General features: G+C 38.8%; 1 protein-coding gene across 3 annotated transcripts in view; it reads left to right on the forward strand.

Annotated features, from left to right (window-relative positions):
* The window catches only part of ARHGAP18 (Rho GTPase activating protein 18), a 194089-nt gene that overhangs the window by 124681 nt on the left and 49853 nt on the right, over nt 1-19555 (forward strand). For all 3 annotated transcript variants that reach the window (XM_070461619.1, XM_070461618.1, XM_070461621.1), the window contains exons 2-5: nt 4311-4507; nt 7520-7758; nt 11948-12011; nt 17350-17528. In XM_070461619.1, coding sequence (XP_070317720.1) covers nt 4311-4507; nt 7520-7758; nt 11948-12011; nt 17350-17528 — 679 coding nt within the window. The remainder of the gene's footprint in view (nt 1-4310; nt 4508-7519; nt 7759-11947; nt 12012-17349; nt 17529-19555) is intronic.

Below are 19555 nucleotides of genomic sequence, written 5' to 3' on the forward strand. Positions count from 1 at the left end.
GAAGGTGGGAGAATCCATATGTCTTCTATTAAACTAAACCTTAAAAACAGTTTCAAAAATGTAAAACAGTGCTACTTATCTATTTTTTTTTGTTAATATAGGGCTTCTCACCTCCTCTCCCCCCAATGTTATTTATGATGTTTTCTTAAATAACATCTTAAATATAAGATTATTTCTTCTTATTAAATGAATTAGTATTTAAAGTTTTTTTTTTAAGTTTTAAGATCTAATAATGTACATATCAATGAATATAATCTATCTCAAAAACTCTTTGGAAACCCTTGAAAATTAGGAAGTGTGTAAAGGAGTCCTGAGACCAAAGGTTTAAGAATGACCGTCCTTAGAGGATAAGCAATTTCTCTGACCCTTAGAAGAGGGCAAAGGTGACTTTATTAAATTGTGGGAGAGGCAGTTATCTGTAATTAGCAGTTACACAGAAGTTAGCAATGATACTCACTTGAGTGCCTTCTCCTTGGTTACCTCTAAGGTCGTTCCTCAGTAGGAATTCTTATTTGATGTTGTTTTGTTTAGTTGCTAGGTCATATCCAATGCATTTGTGACCCCATGGACTGTAGCCTGCCACGCTCCTCTGTCCATGGGATTTTCCAGGCAGGAAAGCTGGAGTGGGTTGCCATTTCCTTCTCCAGGGGATCTTTCCCACCCAGGAAGCGAACCCACATCACCTGCATTGGCAGGCGGATTCTTTACTGCTGAGACACCAGGGAAGCTCTTATTTGATGACTTACAACAAAGTCGTCAAGGCTATTGGCATTCTTTCCATTTTATAGATAGCAGCAAGTTAGATTCAGAGGAGTGATTTCCTCCAGGGATCATGAAAGAAAGTTAAGTAAAGCTGGAATCATTTAGTGCTTAGGACTCCCAGTCTTGTATGTTTCCCCATCATTTCACTGACTGCAGTGGTGCTAGGATGAATCCTGAGTGTTCTTCTAGTGGACCACAGCGAAGTGCATGGTAAAGTCTGCCTCCTTTTGGAGGACAACTTCTGTCAGGTCAGTTTAAGATTTCTATGACAAAATAAGTAACAGTTATCGCTAATACCCTGAATGATGTCAGTACATTTGAAATTCACTCACCATTTAGAAAAAAAAAAGAAATTACAGAAAAATGAGAGAAAATACACCTGGGGAAAATACAACTAAACAGCTCCCCAATTTTTTATCAACACAGCATGAGGACATGCTGCAAGAGGATAATACACCATGAAGACCCAGGGGACAGCAGGGGCCTGTAAAGTTGAGCATTTGCTGGTTTGTTAGTGCCCAGGGAAAAAGAGCCCAAGTGATAATACTGTAATGTAATGCCTTGTCCAGCAGGCTAAGAAGCAGCTTCTTTTAGAGGAGTGTCTAGTTCTGTAGTTCTAGTTGAAAAAAGATGAGAAGCGGGGGAGTTGGAGAAGAGTGTTCATGGGATATTTAGCACATGGGATTCTGGGTGGGAGTGAGAAGGATGAAAAGAGAATTAGCATTGGCAGTGGGTCAGGTGGAGATAGTTGGTAGTTGCCTGTGGTGGGGCAAGCTGTGTGTTTCTCTGATTTGAGCACCATGTGTTGGTTGGGATCTTTTGGAAATACAGAATATCTCTGCTCCATACTTCATTATGTCTAGCAGATGTTGCTTTTATGTGTTTGAGTTCAATTTGCAGAATGAACATGGTGTCGTAAAAGCATACTCCTAAAAACAGAAGAGAGGAAACCAGTTAACTGGCCTGTTACCAGGACAGTTTTAAGAAGGGACAGGCTTTTAGCTGTGGCCTGTCTGAACTACAAAAGTGAGAATAATCTAAGAAGAAAACCAGTGACATGACATGTTTATTGATGTAAACTGTAAATAAAGAATGTTCAGTCACATTTTTAGAAAACATGTAAAATATTCAGCAGCTGATTAAGGAGGGGACTCTCACAGGATGCTTGCTTCCTTCCTATACTTCATCCCCTAATATTTAAAAAAGAAATTATTTTCTTGCAAAATTTACCAGTGATCCAAAAAAAAAAAAAAACTTCCCTTTCCATGACTCAGTATCTTCAGGTTATTACAACAAACCTTTTCAGCTTTTGAATCTTAGCAGAGTCAAAATATTGAGTTGGTTCACCAGCACTAAATGATTAGATTTTTGCTTTATGCATGTTTTGAAAGCAGGCCTTGATATAGAAGGTTTATTTACGTAACAGTGCTATTGCTCAATGCCCTTGCATTTTTCTGCACATGCTATCTTAATGGAAATTTACTGGAAAATTCTTGCCAGAATAAACACATTCCTTCAGGAGCGAAAGGCTTAATGTACTTTTCGTTCAACGGCACCTCTTTCCTGTGAGCAGATAAAACACATTATTTGGCATTAGTCATTATACTTCATACATTCCGCAGTTATCATCATGGGGCTAAGGTTGTAGAAAATAGGAATATAGTAGACAGTCTTAAAATGAGAGGTAAAACAAAAGCAAGGAAGGGCATCCATATATCTGACATGAAATCAAAAGTGAATTTGGCAGATACTCTATAAAATTAGTTTGAGCTAGTCCTGATAAAGCAGGATTAAGGATTATGAACCAAAGATCAGTTGAGCTGGTGATCACAGAAATAAGAAATATTGTTTACTTTTCATTTCTAAGAGAAAGAGAGCATTTTCATTTGCATTTTAATTTAAGAATCAGAAGTGTAAACCCTAAATGGAGAAGGCTGATGGTATCATGGCCACAGGGTGAGAGAAGGGACCAGAGTGGGATATAAGGATGTAAACAGGAGTTGGGGCAGGGAGGGAGGAAGTGTCTCTGAATTAAGGGATGGGGAGGCAAACAATGCACAGTGGAGGCTGGAGGAAAGAGATTCACACAAACACGTCTAGACTTCCTCCTGTTGGCCGTCATCTAACACCGCTCCCCCACCCCCACCACCACCTCGGGACTGCTACTGGGGCGAGATGATGGAAGTTGTTCCAGTAATAAAATGTGTAATCAAGGCAGGGAGAACCATTTTTACAGGGCTAAAACTGGCCAATTAGCATATTACAGTTAAGTCAGTTATATTGCATTTATTTGCAGCAATAAGTAATTAACTTCTTTGACTTTTTCTGAGAAGTCAGTTGGAATTAAACTACTGGGTAGATTGCACTAGAGTTTAGTGACCTTCTTCCTTATGCCATATTAAATCCTACTATTTTAAATAGTTATGGGAGAGGCCAGTTTCAATGTGAAAATATTCACGCACTATTAAAGAATTTTGTTTTATTGCATTTCTTTTTATTTTCTGTATGTGCAGTTAGTAAAGCCAGTCTAGAAAGAGTGTATCACTTCCTGATGTCCTCTTGGGAGATTAAAAAAGTGATTTGAAATTAGAATAACAAAATACTTGTTCACCAATTACTATCTCTACTCAAATTATATTTCTAAAAACTTATTGAATATAAAGGGGAAAAACATAGCTGAAAAATTTCCCCCTTCAAGTAATAAGGCTTTTCCTCTTCTATCTCAATATAAACAATCATGAAACAATTCAGTATTTCAGTATTTCTCTTCTGTATGGGTTTTTATTTTTAGGCCTTTTAATTCAATTTTGGTAGTAGGTAGGATATGATTTATAAAGAAAAAATATAGTTGAAGTTATTCAAAAACCACCATATTCACATATCCTTTTTTCATAGATTATAAGCTAAATGTTTAAGAGGTAATTCTCAACTTATTCAGAATTGCCAATAAGTGCATTTTACCAGTTTTTAAAATATATGTAAGTAATAGATACATTTATAAGTGTAAAGATTAAATGTTGCTTTCTAAAATAGGGTGTAACAGTTAATATACTATCCTTTTTTGTTTTGGTTCCAAAAAATAAAAGGAAAATTCAAACAGTACCTCATTCATTGTTTGCAGATATTTGCTGTCTAAAGGTTGACTGAGTTTGATTTATAATTATCAATGATAAATATGAAATACAGTGTAAATTCAATCCCAATTTTATTAACCTTTAATCAAGATTTAGCCTGTTGCTTTCTAAGAACAAATTTTCAGGTTTAAAAGAGCCTTAAAATAATTTAAGTGAAAGGGAAATGGAAAAATATTTATTACATAGCTGTTTGTTGATTGCCAAAGTTTTCTGTAGAGAATAAAACTTTTCTTTCTACGGGCATGTTTATAATCAGTCGCCTCTCAAGGTAAACAGTTTCGAAGCAAACATCTCTTTGGTTTTGTTAAGGAGAACTTGCGTTTCCAATTTATCCAGCTTAGTATTATGATATTATAGAAACAGTACTACTTCCTCATGTACTAAAATGAACCATGTTTTCTTTTGACTTTACAGTAGAAGATATGGCCAGTATACTATGAACCAGGAAGTCACCAAAGTTACAGAAAGACCTCCATTTGATCGATCAGGTTCCCAGGATTCCTTGGATGAACTCTGTATGGAAGCTTATTGGACTGAAATAGAAAATATCAAGAAATCTCATGAGAACAGACAAGATGATCAAGAGGTGGTGGTTGTCAAAGAGCCTGATGGTAATGATGAAATTAATAAAACTTTTTTTTAGTTTATTTTGTATGTGTTGATGGGAAATGAATACATAGGAAGAAAGAAATTAAAGTGAGGAAAACCAGAAAAAAAAAATGGTAGTTGCCTTTCAACTTAAAAATGACTTAATTGTGGCAGATTATAGATGGCAGCTGCCAAATATAAATGATATAAGTAAATTCACTGAGTTTTGGATATGGCTAGACTCTTATTGGCTAAGCTTACTGTATCATTGACTCTTAGGGCTGGACTTGATCTTTGAAATATCTAACGTCTCTTTAAATTCCATTTGTGGAATCCTAGCCCCACGGTTGTTTGGCCTCAAGTGAGTAGAGATGCTGATGATGTTGATGTTTTTCCATTGTTCAGTCAGCTTGAGCTGTTTTGATATTCTTTATTTTATTGATTTACAATCTGTTCCACACTACCTTTGACTCATTTATTGTCAATCTACCTTTTGGGAGAGCAGAACAAATCTGCTCTGTTGTTTGCATGACAGCTTTTCAAATGATTGAGGATGGTTATAGTTATCTTGTTACTAGACAAATAACTTTTTTCTAGAAGGAAAAAGATTTACATAAATCAGTCCTTGGTGGTGGATTGCAAATCTATCCTAGTCTTGGTCATCTTATCTTTCAAACTGTTGTCTTCTAGACTGGCAACAGTGCCACAGTTTAGCCAGCTAAGCTTAGGGTAGAGATTTCGGCAGTGAAAGTGGAAGATGGTATTAGCATTTTTAGCCTCCCTATTTACTTCTCATATTTCGTTCGTAATTGCTGTCATCTCTATCTGCATTTCCCACAGTCTCCACTATTGTAGTTGATATTCTGGAAGAAGCATGGAAAAATTTACTTTTTCTTCCCCCCTTTTAAATTTCATGCTTTTTTTAAAAAAAAAAATCAACATTAAATTCAAGTAGACACTAGGTTTATCATGTCTAACTCTGGTACCTATTATATTAGCTTTCTTTCCATGCCTTGTGCCGACCATAAGTTTGTAAGTGTATCTTTGGTGTACAGGCTGATACAGATTCCAAAAAAGAGCCACGATCAGTACCTTGGGACCCACAGCTAGCAGTGACCTGTTTTTCAACAGAAGACTTCTTAATGATGCTAAATAACTTAGCATCAAGTTGTTTAGTACTAAAATCTGCACAGGTTTTTCTCCTTTGCTATAACATTGCTTGGAGTAAAAAAAAAGCAACCATTAATACTTGAAAGAGGAAAGTCGGAGATTTTCCTTAGTTTAACCCATTGATTTTGTAAAAGAAAATGATAGCCAGCTCATTCTTTCATTTGGGTTCTCTTTCATTTTACTCTCATTCTTTCTCACTTTACCAATCCAGTTAAGCTTATTTGTAATAATAGTATCTTTCAACCCTTCTGATCAGTGTTTCAAGATGGCAGCAGCATACCAGGGGCCTGGTGAGTAAGGAGAAAACATTCTGCGGAAAGAAGCCCTCAATCCTGATACATAGCCATGTGTCAGCTATGTCATAACTCTCCAAGGATAACGTGGATTCATAAAATGTTGTTCATGATGTGATTATCAAGAATTGGGAGTGTTTATACACACCCATGCCTTTTCGTTGACTTTAAATTGAATTTTACCTCTACTTTTTAATGGAACAAGCCACTCTGTATTGTAATCTTGTTTACTTCCCTTATGGCAGTATCAGCCTTTTCTGACCATTTATTTATACTGAGTTCTGCTTTTATATCTTTAATAATCATGGTGAGTTTTTATGTCAGTGAACAGTTTTTGTTGCCTGGCGGGCAGAATGCCCTGCACTGCCTTATGTTTCTTGACGTCAAGATTATTGATACTTGATTTCTGCCCTCATGGAGCCTCGATAGTAGAGAAGCTATAGACAGGCACGCTGGTCAGTGCTCCATTATGTGCTGCGGGCGATAATGGAGCTCTGCAAAGTTCTCTCCATGTGACATGCTTACATTTGGTTGTGAAGCAATCAGGGCAGCTGTGTTTTAGTTTACAGATGAGAAAACAGAGTCAGCTTGAGGCTAAGTGACTTGACCAAAGTGCCGTGGCCATCAAGGTGCAGGAATGGAGTATGGACAAACCTTTTGTGTCCCAAGTCCTTGGTTTTTCGATGTCCTCTCTATATATGGAACTTGGAGTAAATCCATTCTAGTTGTCCTTCAGTTTTTCTACAGTCATCAGTAAATTTTCTTTTGGTCATGCCTCACAGCAAGTGGGATCTTAGTCCCCTGAGCAGGGACAGAACCCTCGCCCTCTGCGGTAGGAGCCTAGACCATCGGGGAAGTCTTGAATTGCCAATAGATCTTACACGATATTTGCTGTACTGGTTACTTCCTTTCAGTGTTTTAAATTGATTCAGTTGTTTAATTAGTTTCCTATAATCTACTTTTTTTTTTTTTCCTGAAAATAGTTTGCTTTTTAAAAAAAAAATTGTAAAGAAAGAAAAGCAGGACTCTGGTATGCTGACTAGGTGGTTAAAAAATTAATTTGAAATTGATTACTTCCCGATGTCCAGATGCTTTTTACTTCTTTGCCACACTGTCAGCTAGAGAGAGCAGAGAAAATAAGCCTTTCCATCAATTAGGGTCGAACTCTGGGATAGTGCTGAATGTAAGCCAAGAAACAGGGCTTTAATGGCCATCCCCAGCATCGACTTCCTTCTGTAACTTGATGGAAGTAAGTTATCTTTTCATTGCTTGCTCATCTCTGGAAAGGGAACAGTATTATCTTCCCCCAGTTAATCTGCAGGGAAGTTATAGAGGTTAATCACATGTGAAGTCATTTAAAAATTTTAATTGAGTATATATGAAATGGATCTAAAACTTGATATCTTTATGGTTAGAGTTTATGGCAGTGGTCCAAGTTTCAGATAATGATTCTTAGCACTGTGGTTGGGTTATGGTACGAGAGTTTCAGTAAGAGTTTTTAAAACAGTTTTTAAAAATGTAGAAGTTCTCCTATTTTGTGATTTAAATGCCATTTTTTCTCTGCTTCCTCAGAGGGAGAGTTAGAAGAAGAGTGGCTTAAGGAGGCCGGTTTATCCAATCTCTTTGGAGAGGCTGCTGGAGATCCCCAAGAGAGCATGGTGTTTTTATCAACGCTGACCCGGACGCAGGCAGCAGCTGTTCAGAAACGAGTAGAGACAGTCTCCCAGACCTTACGGAAGAAAAACAAACAGTACCAGGTCCCTGACGTCAGAGACATATTTGCTCAACAGACAGGGTCAAAAGAAAAGGAGGTAGGTTTTCTTTTGCAGTAACGTAGAGGAATAATGGCTTAGACTCAGTTGAACCCATCCAGTTAAATTCGTATCGTTATAAACTTAATGGGCATGTTTATGTAAAGCCACTGTAGCTTAGCTGGTAAAGAATCCTCCTGCAATACAGGAGACCCTGGTTCAATTCCTGGGTCGGGAAGATCCGCTGGAGAAGGGATAAGATACCCACTCCAGTATTCTTGGGCTTCCCTGGTGTCTCAGCTGGTAAAGAATCTGCCTTCAATGCTGGAGACCTGGGTTTGATCCCTGGGTTGGGAAGATCCCCTGGAGAAGGGAAGGGCTACCCACTCCAGTATTCTGGCCTGGAGAATTCCATGGACTATATAGTCGATGGAGGTCACACAGAGTTGGACATGACTGAGCGACTTTCACTTTCACTTTTCATATGTAAGGCACAGAAGCTCCATGCTGGACGTGATCAAGAGGGATTCGATCCCTGTCCTTCTAGAAGTTACCTGCTGCTGCAGCTGCTAAGTCACTTCGGTCGTGTCTGACTCTGTGCGACCCATAGATGGCAGCCCACCAGGCTCTGCCATCCCTGGGATTCTCCAGGCAGGAACACTGGAGTGGGTTGCCATTTCTTTCTCCAGTGCATGAAAGTGAAAAGTGAAAGTGAAGTCGCTCAGTCATGTCTGACTCTTCGTGACCCCATTGACTGCAGCCTACCAGGCTCCTCCATCCTTGGGATTTTCCAGGCAAGAGTACTGGAGTGGGTTGCCGTTGCCTTCTCCGAGTTACCTGCTGATGGGGCAGAAAATGAAACAAGTTAAAATTCTCTGTGACAGTCCCTGCATTCAGTGTCCTTGGAGCTTTGGGAGTGCCCCAACGCCCTGGACAGTGTGACTGCTAGTTGTTACTTAGAGAAAAGTCAGAGGCAGGAGGTTCTTTTTTCCACATTATTCTTGTAGGAAAATTTGCTTTTTTTAAAGACTCACATGGGGATGAATGGAAGTGGAATGCAAGGAAGCTAATTGCAGCTGAATTATAAAACAGGAACCCTGAACATGAAGTAACTTCCCCTTTGTGTCTAGTGCCTAGCATGTAGATGATTGGAATAGATATTTGCCATGATGATGAATTTATTAGTGGAAGCTGTTGGAGTCTGGTGCAGATCTGGGGCTGATGGCTCTGAGAAAGCGTGGTACCAGTCAGAGACCTGAATGGCCTAGAACAGTGTTACTCAGGATAGCCATTTGGTAGGTTGTTTATGGAGTGCCCATGAGGACCTAAAGGGCTTCCCAAAATGAAAATTAATATCTGCTCCGGTAAGAAACAGTCATGCTACAAAGAGAAAAAAAGGTCAGCTGAACTTAATGGTGTTTTTAGGGTCAAAGTTGGTTTACACGTTGAACTCTTCTCAGATGACAGTTAGCATAGCTCTGGTCCAGAAGACCCAGTGGGGTGGATGGAGTAAGAACAATCAGAAGGGATCTTAAGTGAGGGTTGTAGTGATGATCATAGCAATCGTTAGAGCAGTAGCTACCACCACTGAACACTTACTGCTTTCCATGCCAACTGCTTTCCATGCCTTATTTCTTTTCATCCTTAGAGCTGTCCTATGAGTGAGGTTTCACTTCTATACTACTGCTGAGGCTCATAGACTTCAAGTAACTTGCTCAGTGGTCCCATAGATAGTAAACCCAAGTTTGTCAGACTCTAAATATGTGCTTTTAACCACTATACATCCTACTACATTTGGGTTTACATATGTAATTCTGATATTAAGTAGTCCCAGTGAATACATGAGATTGTATTTACACTATAAAGAAGAATAACATAAGTCTTTTTTAAAAATTTGGGAATAAGAAGACATTTAAGGTATCTTTCTGTCATATAGATGGTTTTTTGGCTTTCTGTAAACATTTAATTCTTCTGAGAAATCCTGCATAGTTGCAGATTGCTACTCTGTTTGCATGGTCAATTGTAGATCAAATCCAGTCCATTTTATGGGAGTTTTGGGGTCACAGGATTGCTCCAGATAGATCTGTTGCTGCTGTGAGGCAGTTAGACACTTGCGTGCCACCCATTCGTTATTTGGAACATCCACTGGGGTTGAAGGACTAGACTGCTTTTTTACAGCAGTAAAAAAATGAATAATAAGGAAATCTAGTGTTATTGGCATTTCCTTCCCAATTAAAGAGCCCTCCCTGAGGGAGTTAAGAGGAAGCCAAAAGCGGGAGGGGACAGAGAACTGAGCCTCAGCAAACCATACTCTGTGGGATTCCTGCTAGTCTTGAAGAGGATGTTGCTTCTCAGTGCTAGAAGCAACATTTTTTAGTAAATCCTTGCTAATGTCTGAATCACATAGTTTGAATTCAAGGTAATTGGTGGATTGTATCAGCTGATGGAGCCAATAAGCAAGAAACAGCACAAGTGAATTAAAATACTGTTAACTTACTCTTTCTGCCTTTAATTGAAATATGACCACCCGTTAGAAATATGTCCTCCAACCCTCAAGTAAACATGGGCCAGCCATCTTTACTTGCATTTCTTCTGTCCTCAAGTAAATGCAGTATGTCCTCCACATCCCTGGCTTCTGCACCTGCGGATAGGGAGGGCTGGCTGTGCTCTGACATTATCAGGGACTGGAGCATCCTCCAGTGTTGGCATTCATGGGGCGGCGGTGTCCTTTAACCGATCTCCCACAGATACTGAGCGATGACTGTCCACATTCAGCTCTTCCATGTTAAATGCTTCCTCACGAAGCCCTTGCTGACACTAGGAAATAAAATGCAGAAATGAATACCATCTGCACTGTCATCTTCAATTGCTTAGGAAAACAGTTTCAACCACATGCTCTGAAATCCGTGTTCATATGTGAGATTAGACTTACTGTGCCGTGGAGGGCCAGCCTTCTGCAGGCTCGCGGGTGAGGGAGGAAGGTGGCCTTGGTCTGCCTGGGGGGGATTGAAGCCGTGTCCCTCTGTGACTAGTCACTGGGTACTGTCCTGCATAGTCTAAGGAGAGCGCCTGCACGTGCCTGCCCTGATGCTCTTCCGGCCCTTGTGAGATTGCAGGTGGAGAGGGGAGTCCTTCTCTGCTAACACTTGAGCTGCGATGTGTGGGGAGGGTACTACAGAGGCACCCTTCTTTTGTATTGAAGTGACAATCCGCTAGAATGAGTTATTTTAAAAACAATTCATTCCGATAGACCTCTGTGCATGATTGACCTGGCCTCCCCTTCCTGCTTCCTCCTAGAGCCTTACTGGAGAGGAGGAAGTGCTGCCTGGCCACACTGGTGAGAGGCGCCTTCTTCATCCTACTGTGTCCATAAACCCTTGGAAGGCTTCATTTCTTTGGGCGTCACTGTCCCAACCCCTCGAAAGAGGAGTTCTTTTGACTATCTAAGCTCTTATTACCTGCTTGGCAAATTAGTTTTAATTTCTCTCTCATTTATTACTAGCTTTTATTTTTTTTAAAGTGAAGTATTCTATTTTTTACCTATATGTCAGTTTATAATTTTATTTTATAGCCATGTCATTGAGAGGGAATTCACATACCATCCAGTTCACCCATTTAAAGTTTACAATGCAGAGGTTTTTATGTGGTCATATATATGCAACCATCACCACAGTCATTTTGGCACGTGTTCATCATCTCCAAAAGAAACCTCATACCCGTAGCAGTCATTCCTTGTTTTCCCCTCCTTACGCCTAGGCAACCACTAATCTTTGTCTCTGTGGCTTGCCTGTTCTGAAGGTTTCGTAGAAGTGCAACCACACAGAATGTGGTCCTTGTGACTTTCACGTCACGTCATGGCTCATCCATGTTGTCCCATGCATCCTTGCTTTCTTTACTTTCTTTTTATTGTCAAATGACATTCCATTGTGTGGGTGGCTCGCATTTTATTTATCTACTCATTTGTTAATGGATATTAACTTTTTGAGATGTCTTAATGGTATTCCAGATGGTGGGGACACTTGATATTGCCTGTATTTCCACAGAGCTTAGTAGTATGTCTTGTATATTGTGGGTGATCACATATTTGTTGGCTGGTTGCTTGTTAATTGTAACCGTAGTCCTTTTTATTTCTGTGGTATAAGTCTGAATACATATCTTGTGCTCTACAGGTTAGTAATAGAGTTATTTACCATACCATTTCTCTGGTTGTGAGTGGGAAATGAATAAATGGCCCATTTTCTATCTTTAGGCTCCAGATGGCACAGAATCACAATCAGTCGGAACAGATGAAAACAAATACCGAGGAAAAGATGGTAAGTTGGACCCGTTCTCTTGTATTTTCTCATTTATTAGTATAACAAATAGATACGACCATTAGAAACATTTGTCTTCAATTCTAGTAAGCAAATTCAATTGAAATATCAAGTACCCAAGTAGATAATTACATAATACTGAGTTTATAGTTGGCTTTTGAGTTTTTAAAAATACTTGTCTATATCTATTTTATAGATAGATATACATTTAGATCTACATTTCTATACATAGTCAGTTTTCTTGAATGTTTACCATGTGCCAGGTGCTATGCAGAGACATTTGCCTAATTTAATATACTCAAGAATGCTCTGTAGTAAATATTGTTCTTAACCCATTAAACAGATGAGAGAAGTAAGGTTTTGAGATATAAAGTCACTTCCCCAAGGCAATTCAGCTAGTAAGGGGAGCCAGTGAATTTGGAACTTCGTTTTCAAATCTTAAGTTCTTAGCTCATAAATGGATTGCTTTTAAGAAAGTTTAGAAAGATTTTAAATTAAGATCTGAGGGTGGGAGAGGGCGGAAGTTGATTATAATTCTCCATTTCATTCCTTTTTCTGTATCTGTTATTTCAGAAATGGATTAGAAATTCAAGTCATGGTTGAAAATAAATAGTAAGGATTTATTAGTACTTAACAAGAAAGAATTTAAAGCTATTTAATGGATTTACAAAAAGGAAAAATGTTCTAAATTAAGGTCATAGATTAATCCTTAATGTGTTGCTACTTAAATAATATAACAAAGATGGTTAATGGCTGCCTGAGTCCCGATTGGGACTTTGCTTTTGTTTATGTTCTTAATACCCAGCACCTGGGGTGTTCATGGCATTATTAGTATCATGTTTGGATTGGAAGTAGTGAAGGAAGAGTGTCAGGAAGACTGCGGAGGCCTAGGAAGTGTTCCCAGCCTTCCTATAAAAATCAAAGGTTTGTCCAAAATTACCGTTGTTGCTCATTTGCTAAGTCATGTCCAACTCTTTGTGACCCCATAGACTGCATCATCCCAGGCTCCTTCATTATCTCCCAGAGTTAGCTCAGATTTTTGCCCATGGTTGTCCCCTGTTGCCTCCTTCTCCTCCTGCCTTCAATCTTTCCCAGCATCAGGGTCTTTCCCAACAAGTTGGCCCTTTACATCAGGTGGCCAAAGTATTGGAGCTTCAGCATCAGTCCTTCCAAAGAATATTCAGGGTTGATTTTCTTTAGGGTGGACTGGTTGGATCTCCTTGCAGTCCAAGGGACTCTCAAGAGTCTTCTCCAGCACCTCAGTTCGAAAGCATCAATTCTTTGGCACTCAGCCTACCTCATGATCCAGCTCTCACATCCATACATGACTACCAGAAAAACCATAGCTTTGACTAGATGGACCTTTGTTAGCAAAGTGATGTCTCTGCTTTTTAATACACTGTCTAGGTTTGTCATAGCTCTCCTTCCAAAGAGCAAGCGTCTTGTAATTTCATGGCTACAAAGTCACCATTTGCAGCGACTTCGGAGGCCAAGAAAAGAAAATTTGTCACTTTGGGACATTTTGGAGTCTTGGAGCATCTAATATCTTTCTTTCCTTCCATGCTTTTATCTCAGAACTTCTCTCCTGTACCCCTGCCTTCAAATAGATACACACACATAATATGTGTGTGTATATGTATGTGTGTGTGTATATGTATATGTGCATATGTAGACACATATGTGCATATATAGACACATGAGTCTATATATTTATATTTGTATTCATAAAAGCCCCTGCTTTTTATTATTCTGTGGAAATTTCTTCAGTTACATAAGTATATCAGATTAAAACGACTGGGTGTTTCCCCAGGCCTGTGTGCCTGCTGACCCTAGAATGGCAGGCAGGCTGGAATAGCCCTTGCTGGCTGGGCAGAGAGCTGGGTTGTCAAGAGAGACAGATGAACCTTTTGTGCCAGTGTCAATATGTTTTGGGCTTTGGGGAAGAGCGACTGGCAGTTGCTGACTGAATACTGAGGAAACACTGTCCTTTCTTGGTGTTTTCCTCCTTTGCCAGAGATGCTATAGAGCCTATGTAAACAGATATTCTGGAAGACGGGCTCATTGTAGCAGCTTTTTCCAGCCGAGCTTGCGGCAGCCGGCTGGAATGTGACAAGCTTGCTGCCTGATTTACATCTGCTTTTGCTGGAATCCTATGATGTGGGCAGAGAGCCTCCAGTGAGAATAATAAGATAATGTGTATGACGCCATCCAAGTCACTGAGGATTTACTGCTGCACCTGTTCTGGGCAATGCCGAGCTCTTTTGCTAGCCAGCGCATTCCCCAGCGTTATGCAAACGTTGAAAGGTTCTGAATGAAATGCATGGAAAATATTGTCTGAAGTTCAAAAGTGGAGCTCTTTCCACTAGATATATGAAAACCAGAACTACATACTCTATTTTAAATGTTTTCTCTACACTTGGGCTTTTATGCATGTTCTATGAAAGTTACTTATTCTAAATGAAAATTATAACATTTTAACATTGCCAGGGTTGTTGCATTTCAGATTCATTTATCTGCTGCTGTGTATCAGTCTTCTCACCAAATTGTACAACATTATGTATTTGAAAGACCAGTGTTTAATACATACATTTAGAAGTGTTAATAATGCCCAAATAATTTTTAAAACTTTCATGTAATATATATTTTCTTTTTTTGAGTTCCGTGGAGGAAGCGAAATTATTTTCTTAAATAAAGACATGGATTATTTTGGACAGTTGAAAAACTTTGAGTTTTTTAAAATAGTTGTAACTTGGTTCTATTGTCCACTTTAAAAACCAAAGGAGAAAATAGATTAAAACTGTATTATTTACACTTCAGGGCTTGAAGAGCCAAAAGGTTTATCTCAGCATTCTCTATTAATGTTTCTCCTTGAGAAAGTGAAAGTGAAGTCGCTCAGTCGTATCTGACTTTGCAACCCCGTGGACTGTAGCCCACCAGGCTCCTCCGTCCGTGGGGTTCTCCAGGCAAGAGTACTGGAGTAGGTTGCCATTTCCTTCTCCAAGGGATCTTCCTGACCCAGGGATTGATCCCAGGTCTCCCACATTGCAGGCAGATGCTTAACCCTGAGCCAGCAGGGAGAGTAAATGATTAATTCATAAATGCTTTTATTAGCTAATTAACCATCCATTTCTTATAATCAGCCTGAAACACTTTTTCCTGCTATCTGCCTTAACTGGAGTTATCATTTAATCCTTAATCCTTCTCTATATTGTGCTTTTTGTTTTTGCTAATATTTGGAGGAAATTCATATGTTTTAAACGTATTCTAACTTAATTATAATTTTTCTCCTCAGTTTTGAATTCAGCACAGAACATTTGTTTGTGTGTGGTGGGGGAGGTAGTGTTTATTGTAGCTCTGATGTGGGTCTGTTAAGAACATGGAGTCCGTTTAACATGCTTGTTCATAAACACTCAGGTTTTGGAAAGGTACCTTCTAATTTAAGAAAATGGCTAATCAGTTTTTTCCTCTCAGAATGGTTTCCTAGGAAACCAACATACATATTCACAGTAAAACATAAAGTAGTGTAAACCAGTGGGAAAATAAAACTCAAATTGTGCTTGGACATTTAAGTTAATACTTTAAAAATTAATCAGAGAGAGGTCTAGTTATCCTTAGTTTTAAACAAAATTGTCACAGGCTGTTGAAAAAGCATAATGTAGCATAGTTAGGAACAGATAAATACAATCAGAGCTCCAGATTTACTCTTATTTTTGGACTTGACATAGGTCAGTTCTTTCTTACTTTCTTAACTCTGAGATGTGACCCAGGCCAACTATATAATTTGCAAGGCTCAGTGCAAACTGAAAATGTAGAGCTTCTTGTTCAGATTTCAAGAAGGCAACAGCAGAACATTAAATCCGGGGGGCCCATACCAAGCACTTGGAAAGTCCTACACGCATGCAGCCCGCCCTGCTTATTAAGTGGGAGTGAAAAAGGCTAGATTTAGATTTATTCTTATCTTCTTTTGAGTAAAATAATTTTTGTGTTTGTTTTTTATTTAAATGACTATAAGTATAGAAAATATATAGAAGGTAATAAAAATATGTTTTCTGAAGGCATCAGACTTTTAATAGTAAATGTGTATATATAACATTTATTAAATTTAAAAATTAACTTACCTTCTATCACTTTGTTGTGTTAGTATATAAGCATTTGAATGTTGCGCATAAGCTTACTGATGTAATCTAGAGCCGCTCACCATGAATTAAAGGTCACAGTGAGAAAATGACAGTAATCCTGTCATTGATGCCTGGTGTTTTTCTAGTGTGAGTTGTGTTAAACCCAAAAACTTATCAAATAGCCAAATTTAGAAGTATTTTCTTCTGAGCTTAAACCTGATGTTTTCAGCAAAGAAGTTTTCAAGTGTTGATTCCCCCACCCCCGCACCCCGGAGGATTAACAGCAAATAAAGCAACAACAACAAAAAATGTTAAAATTTTTTAAAGTGTTGATGTAAATACCTGGCACTCATTTGACTAGATTTATAGTTGTAAGAACTGTTATAATCCCTATAATAATCTGATTCCTGAACCAGGTACCTCCAGAACTGATTCCCACCGTGAATATTCTTGGTGCCTGGAATTTTTGCTATGATAGATAGATAGCATTCCAGAAAGGACATGCAGGGCATGAAAGAAATCTTATTCAGGAATCTGTTCCACTGTGAGGAAATTAAATGGTATATCATAGTTTTAAAAACCTTTGTTCAGTCATGTCCAACTCTGTGTGACCCTGTGGACGCTACCCTGCCAGGCTCCTCTGTCCATGGGATTCTCCAGGCAAGAATACTGGAGGGGGTTGCCATCCCCTCCTCCAGGGGATCTTCCCGACCCAGGGATCAAACCCAGGTCTCCTTCATTGTCAGGTGGATTCTTTACCGTCTGAGCCACCAGGGTTTTAAGAGAGTAAAACTAACCACCTTCTCTTCTCATTTCTGAGTATAAAGTAAAACAATGATTAAGTTTACTAAATTTTTATCTCCCGGTATAATACAAAACAACAATTAAGTTTAGTAAGTTGTTATGAGTTTTTCATTCAGAGCTTGAGATCATCCAGGAATGTTTTAGAATTGGACTCAATCTAAGAACTGTGACCTCAGAGAGAGATTCCACGATTCCACTCCAGCTTTCTGGTCCCCACCTTGCCTCCTCCATCCCCCATGTGCCATTGTTAGGATTCCTTTAGTATATGTTTTACTATTAAAAAAAGGGTTAATTATTGCTTACAATAAGTAGTACTTTTCCTAAAGGTTTATACAGTTGATGTGTTATAAGTTTCTTTTTTTTTTTTTAAAGAAGTAACCAAAACATAGGAATGAAGTCTTTTATTTTGTTCCCAGACCAGGCATCTCACCTCGGTGTTGGTGGAAAGGACCTAACCCCACTGGTGCCCGAGGAGGCACCTGCCTCTGAAACAGACATCAACCTGGAGGTATCATTTGCAGAGCAAGCTGTCAGTCAGAAAGAGAGCTCCAGGGAGAAGATCCAGAGGACCAAGGGTGACGATGCCATGTTACTGGTATGTAGTGCACTATTCAGATGTCACTATCAGATTACATTTTTCATCAGCTGTTTATTTTGAAAAATTTAAGTCCCTAGAAAAGTTGAAAGAATAGTATAGAATACACCCCTACAGCCTCCCTGTAGATCCCATTCACCAGTTATTATAACATTGTACAACTTTTACTCTTTCTTGGGCTTCCTGGGTAGCTCAAATGGTAAAGAATCTACCTGCAATGCGGGAGACCTGGGTTTGATCCCTGGGTCAGGAAGATTCCCTGGAGGAGGGCATGGCAACCCACTCCAGTATTCTTACCTGGAGAATCCCCATGGACAGAGGAGCCTGGCGGGCTATAGTCCATGGGGTTGCAAAGAGTTATACACAGCTAAGCAAGTACCACTTTCACTTTTCACTACTTTCTGTATCTACCTATGTATAGGTCATGCCATATACACTTACTTTTTTTTTTTTTAAGCCTAACAAGGCCATACTAAACAAAGCAGTTGTAATGCTTAAGAACTTGATCATTAAATCAATTATATTTTAATATATGACCGTATTAAAAATTTCCCAGTTGTCACAATATTGTCCTAATCACTTCTCCCTCTACCTGGGATTTAAACAAGGGTTATGGGTTGTGTTTGATGTCATATCCTCTTGGTTTCTTAAATTTAGATTAGATCTTCTGGTTTTTCTGTATATTTTAGAGTCCAAATCTAATTTCTGATTTTGTCTGTTTTTGATGACCGAATTCAAGTTCAACAGTTTTGGCAAACCTAGATGCCTAGATTGTTTATGCCTCCTATTGCATCATCAGAAGAGGTGTGTGATGCCAGATAGCCCTCTTATTGGGAATGGAAGTATCACCTTCTGTCCTCATTGTAAAAATACCTTTTCCTGTTGGTAACTAATGCTAATTTGTGATCCTTGAAAGCGAATGAATAACCTGTGTGCCAGTAATAACCTATCATCCAGTGGTTTTACCATGCGTTTGTAATCCTTACCTAAAAAATAGACGAGTGTTAGAGAAACAGTAATTTTTCTCACTGTATTATTCCCTCTGTAGTGACTGGCTGGCAGTCTTCTGTGATAGTTGCTTTTCCTTCCTTTTCTCTTTTTGTTTTTGAATGTCACTGTGCAGAAGCTTCCTTTTTTCATTCAGTGTTTAATAAATCATTACTGTTTTTCTTTGACATTTAAATTTACCCCAGTTTGACCAGAGGCAGCCCTTCAAGCTGGTTCCTTTGCCATTTTAACATGTACTCCCCGTCTTACTCCTCTTCTTTCTAGTACAAGATGTTCTAGGCTCACCTTGTACTTTTCTCCCCTCAGATTAGAAAGAATCTATTTTTTCAGGGAACCCTTGTTTTTTCAGAAGCATATTGTATTTAGAAACGAACCTCTGTGTACTGAGCATTCTCATTGATACAGAATGTCTTATATTTTTTAAAAATACACTTACTTATTTTGTAAGATTTCACTTACATAAAAGCTATAGGCATAGTATAATGAACCCCCCACCAAGCCCCAATGTTCACTAGCCCATGACTAATTCTGTCCTGTGCACACCACCAAGCAGTTCCCTATAAGGTAAAAGGTTACTTTTTAATTCATATTGCTATTATTTTACCTATTAAAAATGCTAGCAATTCTTAATTTCAAATATCTAAATATTAAATTTCATATTGTATTGCAAATTTCATATTTTTTTTTTTTTGCAGTGTGTTTGAATCAGAATCCAAATAAGGTTCATGCATTGCAGTTGGCTGAGTTGGTTGAAAGTGCCTTTCAAGAAGCTTTTACTCCCTCCCTCCCTTCCTTCTTCCTCCTGTCAGTGTATCTCTGTCTGCCTCCCTCTCTCTCTTCATTAAGATCTTTTCCCCTATCCTTTTTGACTTCTTTCCTCCCATCCTCCTCCTCTCAGAATTTGTTTGTTGAAGAAACCTGCTTACTAGGGTTCTAATTCTGTTCCCATATCCTTCTCTTTCTTGTAGATTGGTTGACTCTAGATTTATCAAGATTCATGCTCTTTTTTTTGGTCAAGC

This window comes from Odocoileus virginianus, chromosome 34 (genome assembly GCF_023699985.2).
Source record: "Odocoileus virginianus isolate 20LAN1187 ecotype Illinois chromosome 34, Ovbor_1.2, whole genome shotgun sequence".
Classification (NCBI taxonomy): domain Eukaryota; kingdom Metazoa; phylum Chordata; class Mammalia; order Artiodactyla; family Cervidae; genus Odocoileus; species Odocoileus virginianus.